This window comes from Dermacentor variabilis, chromosome 4 (genome assembly GCF_050947875.1).
Source record: "Dermacentor variabilis isolate Ectoservices chromosome 4, ASM5094787v1, whole genome shotgun sequence".
In the NCBI taxonomy this organism is placed as follows: domain Eukaryota; kingdom Metazoa; phylum Arthropoda; class Arachnida; order Ixodida; family Ixodidae; genus Dermacentor; species Dermacentor variabilis.
Window position 1 is genome coordinate 185,048,922 of NC_134571.1, and position 20,754 is coordinate 185,069,675.

At 46.2% G+C, this 20,754-nt stretch overlaps 1 protein-coding gene across 1 annotated transcript in view; it reads right to left on the reverse strand.

The window, feature by feature from the left end:
* Window positions 1-1,821: 1,821 nt before the first annotated feature.
* Window positions 1,822-20,754, reverse strand: part of LOC142579995 (uncharacterized) — a 43,284-nt gene continuing 24,351 nt past the window's right edge. Inside the window, exons 5-9 of the mRNA XM_075690707.1 lie at window positions 19,443-19,696; window positions 12,267-12,601; window positions 7,987-8,228; window positions 2,801-2,995; window positions 1,822-2,258 (exon numbers count right to left, since the gene is read on the reverse strand). Of these exons, the coding sequence (XP_075546822.1) occupies window positions 1,989-2,258; window positions 2,801-2,995; window positions 7,987-8,228; window positions 12,267-12,601; window positions 19,443-19,696 (1,296 nt within the window). The 3' untranslated portion in view covers window positions 1,822-1,988. The remainder of the gene's footprint in view (window positions 2,259-2,800; window positions 2,996-7,986; window positions 8,229-12,266; window positions 12,602-19,442; window positions 19,697-20,754) is intronic.

Consider the following 20,754-nt stretch of genomic DNA (forward strand, 5'->3'; position numbering starts at 1 on the left):
CGCCTGTGGCGCTGTTCCAGATGCCAGTACTTCATTTAGCACCTCCAGCAATAACATCCTTGTCAGCTTCCCGGCTCGCTTCAGCAGCATAAGAGGAGTACCATCTGGGCCTGCCACCGACCCGCCGGCCTGGCACCTTATGGCCCGATACCGCTCATCCTGCGTGATGCGGCTACGAGGAATTGGTGGAGAGGGAAGAGGCCCCGCAGGTTTATCGTTACCAGACTCATGGAGGCCGTTCACGGTCTGAAGCTGAGCTGCCATGCACTTTTGAACAAAGTAGGAACACACTTCAGCTTCAAATACTTCCCCGGTGGCGGTTGGGTGTCTGAGCTGGATGTTGGGGTGCCTGTAGCTCGCATGTTGAGCTTTTATGTGCTTCCAGAACTTCCTGTTCGAGTCGCGTTCGGTCTCCTTTATTATTTGCGGCATCCTTATGATTACCTTATACTTGGTTGACAGCTTTCTTGACCATTTCCTCCAATATGTGTCCACGCTTTTCAGGTAAAGATATTTATGCATTTTAGCCGCCAATTTATTCTGATCGACGTTCCTGAGTGTTTCTTCAAAACTAATTTTACTCTGCGCTTCTCAGACTTCAACAGAGGTTCCACCCATGTAAATCTGTACTGCCTCATTTGCGGTTTTACCGAGGGCTCCCAAAGTCAAATGGCCTGCCACTATTTCATTAACTTCTCACCCAGATAAGATATCTGATTTTAAGCACAGAATGACATTCTCGAACGTTGGCGCTAGCACCATGACTCTTTTGCAAATCCATCGCACCACCTCAAATTTGTCGCGGCCTCAAGGCGCTTTGTTTCATTAATGCTGCACTCCGCTGCCCCTTCATTTTCAGATTATTTGGGGGGGGGGGGTGATTGAGTAAGTCTTTCCTTCGTTTATATATACGGTGAAGTATTTATATTGATTGACAATGGGTATGACTTGCTGTTGAATTGATATCACGTAATTATTCGTGTCTTCATGAAAGATCCTAATTGAACTAATTAGCAAAAAAAAAAGAACATTTCACCTGTTTCCTGATGTTCGACGTTCCCGTCAATCGCGTTTGTAAACAATCGCATTTCTATTTTGGACGTTCCGCTTTTGAGAATTTTCGGCAGTCCCCGCTGAGACACCCCGTACAGTGCATGCATTTCCTGTATGTAAAGATGCGCGTCCGGCCCTTTTAGGCCCCGAATGGCGGGCGTGTGTCACCGTGGCACAGCATCCTTGAAGAGACGCAGCGAGCACCGAGTGCCGAGCGCTGCAGCAAATGCACAAAACACAAGGAGACAAGGATTCTTATTCGGGAACAGAGCCTCAAAGAGTGGAGAATATTTTTTCGAAGCGTAGAGTACGCCCACATGGCTGGCACGTCGCCACCGTCACGCACTAAATATATTCCAGACCACTAGTACTGCTTGAGAAATGCCCGGAGCTAGTAGAGAGTCTTAGTTTAGGGAACGCATGCGGCTTGCGCAAGCAAGAACTAGGAGCCACGGTACTGCGCCTTCGCAGACCCCAACGTCTGGGTCTGCGCACGCGCAGTACCGTCGCCCTTAGTTCTTGCGTACGCAAGCCGCTTGCGTCGCCTAAACTAACACTCTCTAGTGTTAAGTTATACACGGTATAAAACCCGTAATACCGCTTTACAAGTTACCATCTTGTATTTGACCCAAAGTAATGGCACACCTGCGATACTTCCTGTGCAATGTGTGGTGGCCAGTTCCCTTCCAGCTATCCAAGGCTGCTTTTGTTCTTTCTGCTGAGTTCAAATCATAAGGAGTGTGAGGTACGACACGCATCATCATAACATATATAACTTTATTTTTTGGCAAGTAGAACTGTGGGGGACAGAAAAGCTCAACCAGTAACAACTCTCCCCTTTCCAGCAACACGAGACACTTGTTTTCACCTAGTACGCTGCTCCGCTTATCACCCACGTTGGATCGGAGAGGCAAACTGGGCAATGGATTGTGGGACTACTTATGGGTCTTCGTAGAAAGAACAGAGGTAGCTGCTTTAACTATGCCCGCGGTTATTTCCTCGGGGGTCAACATTTTCGTCAAGTCCTCCGTCCTTGTATCCACCACGTCACTGATCTTGAGGAAAGAGCGAATGCGCCCGAGCACTTCGTCGCCGAGTCGACCAAGCTGAAGCTGCTCGGCGTTCAGGTCTTGGGCGCTGCTTATTGTCGCTGCGTTGTTGCCGACCACCTTCTCCTGCCTTACGATGCCGACAAGACGCCAGAACTGCGTCGACACGTAAAGAATACGGTTGTAAAGTGCATTTCTAGTTACGTTGTGGCCACGCCTAAGTGCTTAACTCTTATTGCAACTCTATCCGGTAATAATGTTCTACAGAAGTGCTACGCAAGAGATTTTATTTCACAGTGGCGGCTTCGTGCCTTTTCAAACTGTGCTCGCTTTCTGTACCATGTGGCATAGTAAGCTGACGTAATTAAAGAACCGACACCAGTAAAGCGAATTATAGGATGCACTAGAATCATTGAGGTTTGGTATGTTATTCGCTGTCACGCGTGAATAAGAGAGCATCCCAAAATTACGTCTATAAAGAGCAATACCAGCACAGACTCGTGATTGCAAAGGTCATCAGCAATACGGACCACTAAATAAGCACTAACATACAGTCTTGCCAGAGGCTTATGCCTTCGTCGGTCACGCGACCAGAGCTTTCGGGCGGAGTAGGCTACGGTGCGTTCGTTGATAAGGCAAACAAACTCTACCAAGAAATGCCCACTGCCGAGTGGATTCATCAGTTGCACTGCACGTACTTCGTGGCAAATTCGTTGAACGCTTTCCCTGATTTTCATCTCGGCCTCCTCTTGACTCAGGGAACCAGCGCGCTGCACAATGTCCGCCAGAAGTGGGTGCCAGTGGACGAGCTCAAAGCCAATGGCTGCACGCCTCAGCTCGCTTCCGAGGACAAACGCAGCGGCGTTGTGCAGGAGGCCAGAGTTCCTCCGGATCTGCAATTAACAACAGAATTATACTGTACTGAGCAGTCTACCTAATAGGGTAGTATGGTGGATTAACAACACAATGATAGTGCACAACCTAACAAGACAGAAACCTAATTATAGTGCACTTGTCCCTGCTCACCTTTTTCTCAGCATCGTCAAAAGGGGGTGGGCCTACGAACATAGCTATGACTTCAATTGTCGGAGAGGCATCAGTGCTAGAAGCTAGTTTCTTCTTTTTCTTTTTTGAATGGAGCTTAGCAGGATCATAGACTTAGATCATCCTAGCTTTCTGGACATGTACAGCTTCTTGAGGAAATTTTGAAGTTGTTCGACAACGTGCGCAGTACATAAGAACTCGTACAAGGTGGTAACAAACGCTGAGAACGAGAATCAAGATGACTGCAATGTTTCTGGTAACTCTTGATCAACTATGCAAGTATGCAGGTGAATGCAGGTATAAGGTGAATGCCTACTGCATAAATATGCTCTATATTGCGCAATATTACGTGCATTTCCTAATAATTGACTGATCTGTTGCTAAATAAATTTCATGAGAGAAAACGACATTACTAAAGCAGAAAGCAACTGCGACCTAGTTAAGGACTAGTGCAGAAGCTAGTGGAACAACAACGCGAACACAGGAGAACAAAACATCAAAACGATGCCTCCTCTGTCATTCAGCTGTAGCGCTCTGTTTAGGATGCGTTGTCACCATGATATTGGTACACATATATGTCATTATGAGCAGAATCGGCAGAATCATGATGGGTGCAATATCAAAACGCACTGCTATACCATGGGTTGCGTGTACGTTAAAAACAGATTGTAGTTTAAATTAACCATGCGACACCCACTATGACGCCTCCTTTAGCTGATGAGGTGTAGTGGGACGTTCAAACCTATGATATCAATCTTTACGGCGTGATGAAAAAATATTTCTGTGACAATGATATGCCTGAAGCGAATACGTAAATGTCTTTCATGTACTACAGAATATACAATGGGATATGCCCCTGCTTCAATGTCATGAGCAGTCTTAAGTAATTATTTGCTTGCAGCATAGAAGGCCTAAGCCAAGCATCGAATTTTCGAAACATCCATAGCTTTTGGAGAAGTCTAAAAGGCCCGTACTTTAGAAGCAGGTCACTAATTTGGAATTCCTTTTCCGGTAGTTTTCGTTTACCGCGATATCAAACTGTCATAGGACTTCACGGGGGAGACATGGGTTACAGAGATAACTTTATTTCTTGAACAAATTTCATGGATCTTCTCATGCTAATTAAGTTTTCTATGCTAAGCTTAATTAGGTGACTATATCTTAAGAATGTCAAGTAATTCATGATATAATCAAATGACTTCATTATTTGCTCAAACAACAAAGGCAATATATAAATAGAATTCGCCATTTATTTGAAATGTATGCTGAAATACTGAAATGTATGAGGAGTGCAGCGCCCCAACTAGGATCTCAGTTGAGCAATTATTTGTCACTTTACAGCACAACAAAGTTATGTGTTAACAGCATGAAAAACAAACAGCCAAATCAAATGAAAGAAGAAATTATTTGGTGCTTAAAATGAAAATGCTGCTGCATGCGTTACCTTCGATATATATTTAGCTTCATTATCGAAAAAAATATATTGTTGCCCAAGCAATTTTAGGACCAGATTTGTTGATGCAAAAGGCATGCGAAGCGTCGAAAAATCGAAGAAAATTGAAAAAAAAGTGTAGCGCCAAACAGTGAAAAACAAAATTGAAATGAAATGAAATCTTCATTCCCCTCCTCAGGATTACAAACGAAAGCGGACTCAAGGAAGAACGCTGGGCGTAGCACCTTGAAAAACCTCTTTAAACCCCACATTAAATCCTTAACTCTAAGACTCGCACGACACGTGACTTTTAACGCCCAACAGGGGCATTGAGAACCTGCACACAACTGGAAGCATTTTGAACACACGCTCAATGTGTATTGCTGTAATCTGAAGTTGGGTTAGAGATTGCAGCAATATTGTGATAAGCACAATAGCGGAGCTCCTGCCCAGGGAACTAATCACGCAATCTGAATATCGCTTCATGATGCCCAAGAACAAAACAGCAGGCCGTTTTTATCTTCTTCCTAAAATACATAAAGTTCCGGTCGAATAAATATTTACAGCAGAAATCCCAGGTCGGCCTATTGTATCTAATAACAACACACCTACTAAGTCACTGTCTAAATTCTTAAATCAACACCTGTCAAACATACCCACCACCCCCCCATCTTTCGTTCAAGACACGCCGCACTTCCTTCGACTTATCGACGGCATCAACGCCAACCAAATCCTTTCCGACTGCGCTATTCTAATCAGTTTGGATGTTTCTGCCCTTTACACCAACATTCCCATGAGTGAAGGAATTGAAGCCATTTCTAGATTCCTCGCAATCAATCCCCAAGCGCACGCTCCTGAAATTTACTTATCGCTCCTTAGGTTAGTTCTCACGCTCAACTATTTCGAATTCGATTCTTTACACTACCTGCAAATTTTCGGCCCTAGCATGGGTACGCCGTTCGCTCCCACGTATGCGAACATTTTCATGGGACAGCTTGAAGCAGACCTGTTGAAATCCTACCCTTTAAAACCCCACACCTATCTTCGTTACATTAACGACATATTTATAATACGGGAACACGGCACAAGCGCCTTAACCGACTTAATTAGCCATTTCAATCGCTTTCACCCGAGCATTAAATTTACTGCTCACCACTCTCCTAGTCAGATCAACTTCCTGGACACGACGGTCTACATAGAAAACGGAAACTGAGAACGACACTTTACCGGAAGCCTAGAGATAGCCAGCAATATTTAGACTACAACAGTCATCACTCGCGACATTGCAAGCAAGGAATTTTTGTCGGACAAGCGAAACGTATAAGAAGAATCTGCAGTGAAGACCACGATTATATCCACCATCTAAATTACCTTAAATCAACGCTAGCAGAAAGGAACTATCCCCAAGTTGCTCTCGATAGCGCTTATGATGCCGCGTCAAGATTGGAGAGATAGTCGGAATTGGCGAAGAGACAGCCCACATTCGAATCTGACAGACCGCCGGCCTTTATAACAAAATATTGTAATGCACTCCCAAACATAAACAGCATCCTAAGAAAATACCACCGAATATTATCAACTAACGAGCGTCTGCGAAAAGCGTTCCCGGATGTACCCAGGGCTACCTATCGCCGAAACAAGAACTTTAAAGACATGTTAGTGCACGCAAAAGTCAGCCAACAGCATTCCCCCGTAATAAAAGCATGTTGTCGCCCTAGGTGCAAAACCTGCAGGCACCTTCAAAGTGACATTAAAATTAAAAGCACCGCAAATAGTTATACACATGAAGTCAAATCTAGCTTCACTTGTACAAGTTCGGATGTGATTTATATGATTGAATGTTCCTTCTGTAAGAAACAATATATCGGTGAAACAGGACAATCAATGAACGTCAGATTAAACGGACATCGCGCGGACACAGCTAAAAAGCTTCCCAAAGCCGTCGCCGAGCATTTCAAGCAGCCAGGTGATAACTTTGATGAACTTAAACTCTACATCTTAGTCAAATTTCTGTTCTGACCGAGAAAGAAAATACAGAGAATCATACCTTATCCATAAGTTCAAGACATTGCAACCAATAGGCATGAACGTTTCAAAGGGAGCTTTAGAATCTATTCGCTATGCTAAACTTCAAGCTATAGGCAACAGCACTTAGTTTGATTTCTTGGCGTATCCCCCCCCTCCTTTTTTTTTGTCAGCCGGCGTGTCAGGCGCCCTTGACGCGCGTGCATTGACAAACCGGGGGGGGGGGGGGAGGGCGGAGGGGGGTGCCCTGGCTTTGACCTTGTACACAGCGTTCGTTTACTCTCAATTCGACACGCTAACACATTTTCCCTCGCTTCCGAATCCTCCCGCCTCACACCCTCTCCCCTTTAGAAGAACCCCACCTATATATACTGTGGCGAGTAAAGCATACGTCGCCTTGAAGAAGACAAGTCCACTTGTCGAAACGTTGGCTCCTGCATTCACCTTGTTCACGTTTTGCTCATCGTCATCATTCAAATAAGAATGACAACGTAGTGGTTAACGTAGCAGTACAAAAACAAAACGAAAAGTGACCACGATATTGCACGAGAACAGCCTCAATGTATATTTCATACACAATGTTTTTAATGTGTCCAAACTAGAGTAGAGGAGGTGTAAAACTCGTAACCTTTTCGTCGTTTATTCTGGCAAGTTATTCCGTTCATGCATGTTAAGATAACATGGAAGTTTATAGGGGCATGATTGAAATTCGTGCACCGTCCGACAGAACAGTATGGACCAGGCGTGGCTACGACGTACGTTACATGGGGTAAAAAGGACTTCTTGTGCAAATTGGTGCTTCGATTTCCTTCAAGGCTCTTCGATGTTTTCTTTTTTCTGTCCGCATTTCACAGAATGTACTTCGCACCACAATCAAGTATACCGAGTCGGTATAACGTGTCCGTTTTTGGGCACACCAAAGTTTTAAAAATTGCTTGCAGCAGACAACAGAATTCTACACCTTGATTTAAATTACTCGATGAGGCGGTGATTACCTTTACGAAATATCAGAATGCTTAATTGAATAATTAACATAATTACGCTGATGAACTTTTCTTAATTATTTACGTGAAGCACCTATATGAATCTAGAATTATAGACGGCGAGTTTGCAAGGTGTATCCACTTGTGTGTCTCCCGTAGGAAGCGGTAAGCCGACGCTTTCGGTACAGAAAAGGAAAGGCCGGCTTCTCTCTCTCTCTCTCTCTCTCTCTCTCTCCTTTTTGCGATACCTTGCTACGCTTTGTTGCATTCCGGCACGCGCGCTACTCAAAGAAACGTCAACGCATATTACACACATATGCTACGCTTACAGAAAGCGCCAAGCGCAGTTGCGCGTGGTCGACGAAGAAAAACTGTCGTCGCCAACTTGTCGAGTGCTCACCGTGTTTGTGATGAGGCACCACGCTGGCATGTGCGCCCAATAGCCGTCCACGTGGACGCACGTGAGCGCGTAGTTCTCCTCCATCGACGCGGCCAGCGATGAGAGCAGCGTCCCGGTGCCCGGAGGAACCACCCTGGTGCCGTACTTGCGGACCTCCAGGCTAACAGACAGGGTGTGCAGTCGCCGGTTGCCACTCAGCCAGCGGCCCAATGCGGCCGCGTCTCGGTCGTCCAAGGCGAAGTCTGCGCGGAAGTGACGTCACGCTGGAGCACTTGCACGCCTCTATAAGGTTGCGCGCGGAGGAAGTTTTCGAGAAAGGTCCGCGTTGACTTTCAAACAAGCTCGAGTTCACCAGTTTTGTATTGCGAGCCTCCCGAGAGGCATTCAGTACTTGAATAATGGAGCTGGTGGCTGAGCGAGTTAGAACGGGTGCGTTTTATAGGAGGTGCCTCAGAAAAAAACAAAAACAGTAGGACGTTCTTGAAGGTTAGTTGGTTCATACGTGAAGGATGGTTAAAACTGTCCGAAAGAAACGAGGACAAGCGGAAGGAACACACACAACACACCACGAGCGCAGTTACTCGCGGTGGTCTTATATATATATATATATATATATATATGGTACAAGACAATATGTGTGCTATTTCTCCCGCTGAAAAAAATCTCGCGTCTGGAGATCATACATTCATTCTTGTCTATATGCCAATGCGCGGTGGCGTTCCATCTTACTTTTAATGAGTTTGAGTTGTTTTACAATATTTACTGTAAATTATGCTGGCTATTAGGACAAATACGCTTACATTGCTGTCTTTGGCTGATAATAATTTTCCGCTGGAAAGCAGTGTATAGTGTTTAGTTGGCAATCTTCTTTTCATGTAGAACTGCGTTATGGTCGAGAGTTCAGTAAAGATTCGAATGCCGATGGACATAGTATTTTGAAGGTAAAACGAACGCTCGCCAAAGTACAAAAAACACGTGCTCGCTTTTTAGCTCCCCTACAGATCTCCGTTAATTGACGAATTCTTGTAAAGGCGGGAGATTTGCGCTTTTCAGAAATAGTCACGTATACAACAAAACGGAAGCTCTGTTGGTGCGTTACATGTTAAAATAAACGAGCACTGGCGCATACTATGCCCTGGGAGTTACATAATGTCCAAAAAATCTCAATATGCTAAATTAATAACTGAATAGTATGCGTTCCAAGGAAAAAAGCGAGCGTTCAAAAAATACTCGCGAGTACGACATAGGTGATTGCGACTGCACATTCGTCGGAGTTATTTGAAGTTGACGCGCACTTTCAGGTCAGGAAAAGCTAATTATGTAATTTTTATAGTATTCATTTCAGCATATAAATTCTATTTGGAAATTTTTAAGGTGCGTTCTTAAAAAAAGTCCGACGATTCTTCCTAATGCGAAATTTGAGCGCAGCTGCATACGCGTTTTGATTTCGCGATATGTTGAGGCAATAATAATAATATTTGGGGTTTTACGTGCCAAAACCACTTTCTGATTACGAGGCACCCCGTAGTGGAGGACTCCGGAAATTTTGACCACCTGGGGTTCTTTAACTTGCACCTAAATCTAAGCACACGGGTGTTTTCGCCTCCATCGAAATGCGGCCGCCGTGGCCGGGATTTGATCCCGCGACCTCGCGCTCAGCAGCCCAACACCATAGCCACTGAGCAACCACGGCGGGTTGTTGAGGCAAGGAAATCAGCGCACCGACTCGGAGTGGGCCCGTGCTGTCAGCGCGTTTGAAGAGGGAGAGGCGGTGCGGGTGCGCTGGCATAATGAGCGGCATCGGAGTAAGCCGCGGAAGACGACGAACGCGCGAGCAGTGTGGCACGAGCGCATTCGCGCTGTTACCACGTGGGACGCCGACGCTCGACCCCGGACCGGCGCTTAAGAGTTTGCACTCTAGAACAAAATGAAGTGGCGACGCGCTTACTAGCACTTGCGGCAAGGGTCACGTAACATCTCCGAAGAAGCACAAATGCGAATTCTGAAAATCAACGACAGGCAGCCACGCCAGCGCGCTCGTTGTGCAAATATCCACCACGCTCCGAAGTGATAAGCAGTACGTGGGTAATGAAAATCTGCCAGAACACGCTTATTAGCGCTTTTACGATGAATATGCGGTCTTCGTTCGTTGAAAACACAATTGACAGTGCTCTAATCCAATCGTACAAACGTGTCGCGAAGCGTTTCCGTATTTCAAAGTTCCGCTAAGTCATTCCAAGAATCTTGTATGATTTCCGTGTCAATCAGAATTTATGTAGATCATACAAATTCCGTGAAATTTTCATAAGAATTCTAGGGATAACACACAATATTGTGGCAGTGCATACGAAACGATCCAACAGGGCTTCTTAATTCCTGCAAGGCGACGGGGCTCTCTGCATTGATACAAGTAATCTCTTTACAGAAGCACAGCAACTCAAAACGTACAGCAAGACAGAAGAGACGCATAAGTTACCCCAGGTGCCAAGTGCGTATCGCAATTTCCTAGCTTCTTCCCGCAAAAAAAAAAAAAAAAGAAAATAGCAGTCAGAAGCTACGTCTGGAGCATTAAGTTTATAAAAAAGAGATTGTGAAGAAGAACGAAATGGAATTAGGGTGCGTGTGTGTGTGTTTGTGCTACATTAGGGCAGCGAAAACACGAGGAAGTTTTATAGCGGAGAACCTTTACCCTATAATCACAATTCCGCTATGTAAATTCCCGTGACTACAGCGAACAAAATCGGCACTCGTGTCTCGTTATGCAAGACCAACCATATAAAACCAGCAGACAATGAAGCCAAGGAAACTATAGGGGTAATTAGCTTAGGTTGAAGCGGAAATGTAGAAAATAATGAAGGGAAAATGAAAGTGAACGAAATGATAGCTTGTCGCCGGTCGGAGCCTAAGCCACAAGCTTCGCATTACACGTGTGATGACCTACTAATTCTGCTACAGCGACGTCAGCACACCGTCCACTAACTTTGGTATTTATGCTTACTACTAACTACGAACTTGGTTATTTGTGGGTGCAACTAAGTTTTAGCCGGCGACGCTCAAAGCCATGGCGAGCGGATGGGGAACAACTTTTTTTTTTTTGCTCACAGGCATCGCGTTTACACGTGAATTTAGGAGGGCAACCACGTGGCTATAAACCCTCCTCTTTATCTAATGACGTCAAAGCTTCTAGATTCGAGACCGTCGCTATGAATGAACAAGGTGAAGGGAAATAGAGGAGCTAGCTTTTTGTTATTCATGTCATACCGCTCAGGACCATTAAACCATTACACTAGTAAGGGTCTTCGTATAAGAAGGCGGATATACTGCGGGCCTTGTTCAGCAGGCTAAACACGTCTGTACGTGTAATCTAACACTACTTATACGTCACGGACGTAGCGACTATAAAAACCTGATTAATTAAAAATTGAAATTCGCCGGCCGAAACAAGATACCATTGACTGTAAAAATAGGCGAAAATTACGTTGCCGCGGCGGAGGTGCTTCAACCACGAAAACGGCACATTTACCATTTGTTCCTGTTGAGATGCACGCATCCGATCCTTCAAAAAGCAGACGTTCATAAGGCAGCGCTATCTTCTCTGAGTCCTTCATTATCCGTGAACACAAGCACTTCAATATACGAAACTTCGCTGCGCATCACGTATTGCATGACGTCCATTTACGTCGCCAATATGAGCGCCTGGCGCTCTCGCTTTTGTTCTGGCGTTATCAAGAGGAACGGATCGCGAAAACTAAGCAGCGTCAATGGCACATAGCAGTCGTTGACGCCACACCACCAGAACTATCTGATATATTGCATATGTTTAGCATCCCTATTTTACGTGTTTGTCGGACTCATGTTTATAAAGCCGTTTAAGCACCCACGAAGTATGTGGCGGTCGGTTCCAGTCCGGTTTAAGCAGATTTCACATGAAAAGCGTTTTGTTTGAGCGATGTTTGTTAAAATTGTGCCTATAAAAGGCCAACCAAAGTTCATCTCGTTCTGTTGATCCGGCATTACCATGTACGAGAGTTTTGTTTATCCGGAGTCAAACAAATGTTTATAAGTTTTTTTTCGAAAGCGTGCTGCAACATGTCATCACACTTTCGCCGAACAGAAGTTTTGCTGTTTCCTACCAACCACGTTCAACACTCCGTCCTGGGTGGAGGGTCTCTTGACCACTCAAAAACGCGAAAAGCATCAGCATCGGGGAAAGGCATCGCTACCAAATCGCGGCCAACTGGTACCATGGTCACGCGACTAGAAAGCACAGCTGAACGTACTCTCGAGATGGAGTTCCTCGATGCTGCTGTTCTGGAAGAGGCCCTCGACAATGGTGTGTTCGAGATGGTCCCAGCAGGACATGATGACGCTGAGCATTCGCAGTCTTCGCGTCGAGGCCAGGTAGGTGGCCAGGAGTCGCGCGAGCTGCGGCGTCACGCCCCCCTGGAGATCCAGCGAGAGCGCCACCGCGCGGTCGGCGCAGTCTTCAGTCAGCGCCAGGCACACGTCGAGGCTGCTGCCGTGCAGCAGGCCGAGCGGATGCAGCGCCGTCTCGGCCGACAGCTCCTTCCACGTCTCCACGAGGGGCCTCATGTGCTCCGCGCGAGGCTCGCACCTGCGTCGATGTTCGGCAGCGGCAAAATTGTGGCCGTGGGCGACTCTCGGAAACCTACGGCGGCAGCAGGTTTACTTCGGATGTTTTGAGTTTTCGCAGTTCTGCCGGACTCTTTCCTGCACCTGCGCTCACCCCCCCCCCTCCCCCCGCCGCCACACACGTGTGTGTCCACTATGTGACCACAAACTATGTGACCACTATATAAATATAGCAACGGTCCTGTTACTACCAGCAGGTGAGGGAGCAAACGCTAAAACCACCGTGCCTATGAAACAGGAACACCGCAAAACAATTTAGTCGCATGCTTGCAGCAACCTACTCTTGTGAAAGTTGTATTTCACAAGAAGTGTACTAATAGCGTCAAAAAGTAAGACGCCATAACATGAGAAAATATGAAAAGCTACATTTTGCCTCACCAGAACAGGTTTACGATTCTCGGCATGTCGTTCGCGATTCTGCAGAACCACTTGAAACTCACGTTCTCAATAGAACATTCTAGGTGAAGTTACTGTTTTGTGTTGTTTTATTTGTTCTTTAGGATTTAATTTTTTTCTGACTTTATATTAGCGGGATAGCCTTTTGCATTGTATATTTGTTAGTGCATCTTGCCCCTCCTGCTTAGACCAGAAAGCCTTCAGTAGGAGGCAATAAAGAAAAAAAATTAAATTATGTAATTTTACGTGCCAAAACCACTTTCTGATTATGAGACACGCCGTAGTGGAGGACCCCGGAAATTTTGACCACCTTGGGTTTTTTAACGTGCACCTAAATCTAAGTACACGGGTGTTTTCGCCCCCATCCAAATGCAGTCGCCGTGGCCGGGATTGAATCCCGCGACCTCGTGCTCAGCAGCCCAAAACCATCGCCACTGAGCAACTATGGCGGGTGATGTAATACAATAAATAAGTGAGCGAGAGTGCTTACATGCTCCTTATGGCTTCTAAGGCGGTAACAGACGTCAAACATAGTTCTCACTAAAATGATGTCGCAGACTTGTAATCCGCAAAATACTTCATATGACAAATTTCGCAGTGACAGTATAATTTGCCGATATTTTCGGGACCCAAATATAACACTTACGACGGTTTCAGAAGAAAAGTCAATATCAAAGAACACTACGGAGGCATGCGCGCGATGGGAACTAGGCACTGGGAATCTCTTCCCTTTCCGGCTTGTTCAGGTGGAAGACCGAATTACATGGCGTTGGACGCTAGTTTATGCCCGCGGTTTCAAACCGTTTCGCTAGATCGTGCCAGTGTTCGCATCTTTACCAATTCCTACAGCAATATTATTAATTTAGGTTACGGAAACGTCAACTCGCAAATGCTCAGTCCATCCCGGATACCGCAACGCCGTTGGAATCAATGCAATTACACGTGAGAAGGTGAGCCTTGACGTTGACGCTTCGGCAAAGTGGCGTAGATTGAGTTAGCGTCGCTTATGAAACGAGGAAGATGTCTTTATGAGATTTACTTTGTAGCATTCGCAGTGACCTTGGTTTCGGTTTCGCTCGCATCTATCGAGTTATTATACCTATGCTACTGGATGAATTTTGCAGATACACTTTCGTGAAGTAGCTCTTGCCAGGGGCGCTATAACGTAAAACTATTCCAAACTTTTCTATTCCAATTCTGCTATCAGCCCTCCACAATTGGTCAAAAACTTCTTTCGACCTCCCCCCCCCATTTCACCTGTCTGTCACGCGACGTCACAAAAACCGCGATACCTCGCCATCTGATATGATGTGTACACACTGATTATGCATGATTTGACGGAAAAAAGAAAAACAGTTATTTCTGATTCGACCCCTTTTCGCCATTAGCCCTCGGCTATTGGTAAAGAGTTTTCGGGCTGCACCCACTTCACCTGCCTGTCACGCGACGTCACAAAAGCGCAAGAACTCACCGCGTCAAAGTGACGTGTACGCGATAAAGATGCATTAATATACTGAACAAAACTGAATTTTCTTCGGAATAGCCGCACGCTGCCCCGTTCCGAAAGGAATAAAAGATGGCTCCCGCCGATCGCTCAGACGCTGGCTACTCGCACCTGCCAATAATAATAAATAAAACTTCTTGCGTGGCCGTGTAACGTTTTCCAGCACTTTCGGAACGTTAAGCCCCTCATTCTGCCAACTCTTCTTTGCTGAGGGTCCGTTTTAGCGTCATTCTTGAGCTTCCCTTGCATGCCGCCGTGATTTTAGACCAGTCACCGCAAGCTAAGTAAGGGAAAGCCGACCAATCGTAGACGCCTGCACCACCCTCTTCAGCCGGTTATCGACTTTCAGTGCAGTGGCTCGGCCCCATCGAATCCCTCTCCACTTGAGCGTTCTCCTCGCTTCTTGTTAGCCAATTAGATACGACAAGCCGCTCAGTGTAGGCAATGTTATTCGTTTTTCAAGCAAACAAAAGTGACCCCCTATGAACGAGGAGAGCGTTTGATTGGTCTGTTCAAACAACCCTGAGGGTGACCGTCCGGTGCTTGCGTTGGTGGTTACGCAAATTTGACGTCAGGTGATTCGAATAGAAACATTTTGGAATAGGTGTGCGTTATAGGGCCCCAGGTCTACGTAGGTTTCTTCCGAAGCCTGTGCTCCTCCCTAGCTCTGACGTCAGCTCAGTTTTACCGGCGGTGTAGCAGGCGTCCTGCTCGGCCAGCGCCTCATTCGCCACGCCGGGTCATGTTCCGGCAAGCGTCGCGTAAATGGTTCCGACATTTAGGCGTATCAGCGCGTAGTGTCCCGCGATCTTCTGGCGCGTTTTTCCTTTGGTATAAGTAAAATGACAGTACCAGCAACACGCAGCACGGGTCGCTGCTGCGTGCCAAACTGTCACGGAAATAACACCGGCGTTTCGAAAACCAGCGTGTTCTCGTTTGCTCAAGATACCGACAGTAGTATAAACGGCAAACGTGCTATTCGTCGTGACCACGTTGTCAAACGCACTCTGCTAGACTCGAAGGTAAGTTTTCTTACGTAATTATTAGGCAAATGACCTGAATACGGTTCTCCCAGCTGATGTTCAGCTGATGCATAAATAAACAATGTTAAAGTGCATTTGAATGGTCAGCAATAATAACGAGTTACGAAATACGATAGGATGGGGAAATGGAGCAAAGGGTGTGATTAAAACAATAAATCACATTTTCTATTTCATATATTGGGGGTCGAGCTCCAGGACCACACGATTTCTACATGTTCTGCTAAGGGCTTACGCATAAGGCTTCGAACTTATGAAATCTCTAATATAAAGCGTCAACCGTCAAAATTGTTGAGAGAATTTAGAGTAAATTCATTGCACAAGTGTTTAGAACATATCCTACAAAGCTTGGTCAGAATTATTCCTTCAACACCGCGGACTTGATTGAACTCATACACAATTGTCATTGTCAATACAAGAACTCCCTGATAAGGGGACATCGCCTTGAAGGGAATATTCAAGATCCTCCAAGAAGTGTGCAATACACGCAACTGCAGTTTCTTAGCACATCTTGTGGACAACCTCGACAACGGGGAAAACTTGAAGCTGGGCGCTGGCCGTGCCCATTTATTAATAAGGAAACACACGTGGCACTTTGCTAACAACGTACTCCATGATTTAAGTCAGCAGGTATTGTCTTGAGGAGCTAGCTTTTATCTTAGATATTGACCCTTTTAGCGGCGATCCCGTGGGCACTGCCATGTTTGATCACATGATGATGCGTCCATTGCTTGCCTTAAATACCTCCGTTGCCTCAGGTTTACAATGGATGTGTGCGGCGCTGGTGCGGCTTAGCAAGCCTCTGTTTCGGGAGATATCGTAGACGGTGAGAAGGTGGATGACATGAAGCTTTGGCCACAGCTTCAGAGGACACGAAAAAGTGCTTTGGAAGCTGATTAAGCTACGTCCAAATGGTGCGAGCAGCCTATATGGTGCTTGTTTTAAAAGCGAGGCAATATATGTATTCCAAGCTACCCAAACTTTCTGCTCATGAATTGAATCAGGATTCGTGTGGTTTGCTTTTCGTTAGCTACTTCTCAAATATATTGAAGTAGCGGCTTCTCATATTTCTGACTCAGTAAACTTCCTTGGTGCGGTCACTATCTGATTATTTCTGTCTAATCGCTCGCGCACGCGCTCAGTTCCGATCGATTTAAAAGGCTTGAAACGTAGCCGTTTTGTACATTGTAATACCTTGTAGCAAAGTTGTATTTTCACTAGTAACTCGCTTATTCTTGTGGACCGTCACGACGCATTCAGCTTCGACCATTCATGCCCTATCGGTGTATTCCGTCATTTATTGTGCTTGTATAGTTCGCATATATTCAAGAGTGCACCCATTCAATTATTGACACGTTGGCGATAGAGTGGGCGTTAGATTCCGTGCCAGTTGGGGTAGAAATGTGCAAATACTGTGTGCGAAACGAACCATGACAGGAAGTGGCGCTACTCCCTTTGACATTGTTCAACGAGTGGTACTCACTCCTGCCGACGATACAGGGCTGAGGCACTTTCTATGAAAGTTAGTGATACAACGCTGGCGGATGAACGAATTTCTGTATCCTGCGAGAAAGCCGTTCGTCTCCAAATACCGGTAACACGTATTTTGGTTGCAGCAACGGTCCGCGAACTTGGCTAAACAGATTCATTCCATTCCTTAATATTCCAATCACTATTTGTGCAGCCAACTACAGCACACGTCTCCAATCCGCATGATTCAATCAGGCGTGACTCGAACACAGGGAGTTAGCGAAAACATCAGTTGCATTTCCGACAGCTGATCGCACAGAAGCAAGGTCGAAGCGGTAATGGTTTCGTATTAGTGGGTTGTCGCTGAGGCGACGTGCGGCGCGCCGCCGAAAGCGCCGTCTCGTTTCTCCAGAATAAACTGCTCCGCAAAAATGGTCAATCAAGGTTTAAGCATACAGCCTAGATGGGAGACGTTATCCGTGGATTCGTGGATAGAAGGGGGCCTAATTTAGTACGGCTGATATTAGAATAAAGAGCAATACGGAGAATAGGAATAAATAATTGAGCAAACAAGGTGGAATTACGTCTGATTCGGCTAAGTTGAAAGCGAATCACGGCATTCATGTGACAGAGGACGCCATTAAATGAAAATCTGTCGTGGTTGAACGTGGTTAAACCAAGTTTGCCGAGTGACCGCGTAGTTTTTCTTGCTTTGGGATAGGACACATACGCTGCTCGGCGTCGTCAGCAGCTCCCGCATCTACAAATTGCATTACAAGACAACACACAGACGTTGCTCGGTGCAGCAGCAGCAGCGAGCGAATCGACCTTCGTGCTTCGTCTCGCCTCGACGCGAACTGAGCGTCGAAAGCACAGCGCATACGAAGCTACCAGGACTCGGCGCTCTGTACACATCGCAGATCGTTTTCGAGATATGAGCGCCCACGCGGTGTACGCAGCAGCCACAGTTAGTGGCAGGTTAGTAAACTCCGTATTCAGAAATACATCTTAACTTGAAGCCCACGCTTGACTTAATATAAATTACGCCTGGTGCGAACGCGCCCAAGACGCTCATTGCGTTTCTTTGGCGCGTTCACGACAGCTAGGTGTCAAATCAAGTGAAGCGTGGGCTTCAAGTTAAGCTGCATTTCTGAGTACGGGAGTAAGTCCCAGTTTGGCTTTGGCATAGCTTGAAGGTCAGATTTACGGAAACAGGCGTTTTCTGGGTTTGTACCAGGACTAATAGAGCTATCGTTCTAAAAGCAGGCAAGTTTCCCGGCTATAGCGCACACTGCAGGTTCCCGCGCATACGCCACCCTCAGGAAAGTTTCGTGGGGAGGCTGTGCAATAAGCCTCGCAGCAACCGAGAAGTACCACTGGCCGAGAGTATTTCATCGAATGTCTCGAAAAGGCAACTCTCAACATGGTTATAACGGTGCGATTTGAGGACAGGGCACCGAAGGATGCACACAGAACAGTCGCCGATGTTAGCAGCGCTCAAGTATTCGCTATTGATCGTCATCAATACGGTTCCTGCATAGACAAACTGCATTGGCGAAATGTGCCGAGAAAAAGAATTCAACGCAGCACGCTATACAGGAGAGCTACTTCACAGCCTGTGAAAGGACTTGCTGTGTCCTAACGAGTGATGTGCCCTGTGCGTCTTTCTTTTGGCCTGTGTTGCGCCGTTCGAAGAAAATGTGCTGCGGGACAAGGTACATCAACCAGCTCAGATGAACACGCTGCTAAGATTCGGATATTTACCCATATGGAAATGGCGTTTTCGAACACCTGAGGAGCTGCTGCAAACACTTTCCTGAAAAACGAGGTCCGAATGCCGACGGACCAGTTAACGGCTAAGGCAGCAGCTCAAAGAGAGCTCAGCTAAACCAAATAAACTGGTCGCAACAACGGTTCTTAAATAAAGGCATCTTCCTTAAAGCATTCTGCACGACTTTTTAGAGTCCGTAAAAGCAATAACAGCGACATCATAGAAATAAACAGGCCAAAATTATGGCAAACACCACTTAGCGTACTTCGACCGTGCGAGAACTCTCATTGCGCTTTGTTTAGGATGAAATATTTGATGCCAACAAACGCTACTCCTCGTGCGCAGTTAGTAACTGTCGAGTTCAAATTAGGCAAGCGTAAATAACATTGCAGTTCTATGAGGAAAATCCTGCACGCAGCGCCCTATAGCAAGTGGATCGAGCTAGCAGATGTCTTTCCGTGTGGCTCGGGCAAGCTGAGTGACGACAGGGCAGGAGCGCGCATGCCCTACCTAGGCAATTGTACGTGCCATTTCGCTGGCATTGGACTCTTGCGCGTTTCGTAGGCTTTGGCGGAAGAGAGCAGCGATATTGCGCGATCAGTGGAGATCTTCTATCACTTACCTCCCGACTGTGACGACGTGTGCAGCCCGCGGCAACAAGACCTTTCCGCGGTTGAAATGCGTTCGGCCGAACGTGAATATCTCGTAGGTTAGCTCTTCGAGCGAGGGGCAGTCGTGGGCTGCTTGCAGGAGGCGCCGTGCATCGCTGGCAGAGAAGCCGCCCATCACGGCCAGCCGTCGTAAGGACGTCGTCCTGCTTAGGGCCTCCACCAAAGCGTCCCCTAACCAGGTGCTCGCCGATTGCTCGAACTGCAACTAAAGCATGACATACATCACGCTCCCATTCCGAACGCCAGGACATTGCGAAATCCCTTTGGAACGCTCGAAGCGGAACACACAAGACAAGGCCGACGACGTTTCGCAAAAGGAAACAACGGTCGTTGCAATAATAGAGACATGCTTTACCAATGAAAATTTACGTTGCGCAATGTGTGCATCGTGTCTGCTTTTCATTTCATATAGGTCCGCGTGATGCACCTGCAGTTTCTTATTAGTTTAATCTTTCGCAGGAGGAGACGTTTGAAGTGTTCCCAATTGGTGGTTCCCATATCAAAGCAACTCAATAAGTATTGCCCCCTAATATTTCAGCTTTATTAGTTGTACCATCTTAGCAGATATATATGATCAAGCGGTTCCGATGTTTAACAGTGAAACTGTTAAGGGGAGTGGCCGAATGCTTTTCGTGTTGCGGCGGCATGGTCGGTAATAAATTACAAACAGCACCTAGCAACACATCGTGGGGTGCTATAACCTTAAGCTATTCCAAACTTTTCTATCCCAATTCTTCAATCAGCCATCCATGATTTGTCAAAAAATCTTGGACCACGCCAACTTCGCCTATACTCCCACGCGACGTCACGAAAACCGCGATAACGCCTCATATGATCGGATGTGTGCACATTGATTATGCATGATTCAACCGAACGAAAGAAAAATTATTATTTCTCATTCGATGCCTTTTTGGATACTTTGCCATTGGTCAAACATTCTCAGGATGCGCCCACTTCGCCTGTCGGTACCGCGACATCGCAAAACCGTGAGAACTCATACTGTCAAAGTGACGTGCACATGTAAAACACGTAATAATATGCCCAACAAAACTGCATTTTTTGCTTAATATCCGGAAGCTGCTCCGCTCAGAAAGGAATAGAAGATGGCTGCTTATCGATTGCTCTGGAACTATAGCTACTGAGAGCGATCACGCAGCATGATTTGCGTATAATAAACATTTTTTTCCGTGTCACCATAACAATATTGAGCCCTTTCGGCATGTATGCGACATTACTTTGCCAGCTATTCTTTGCTGAGGATCC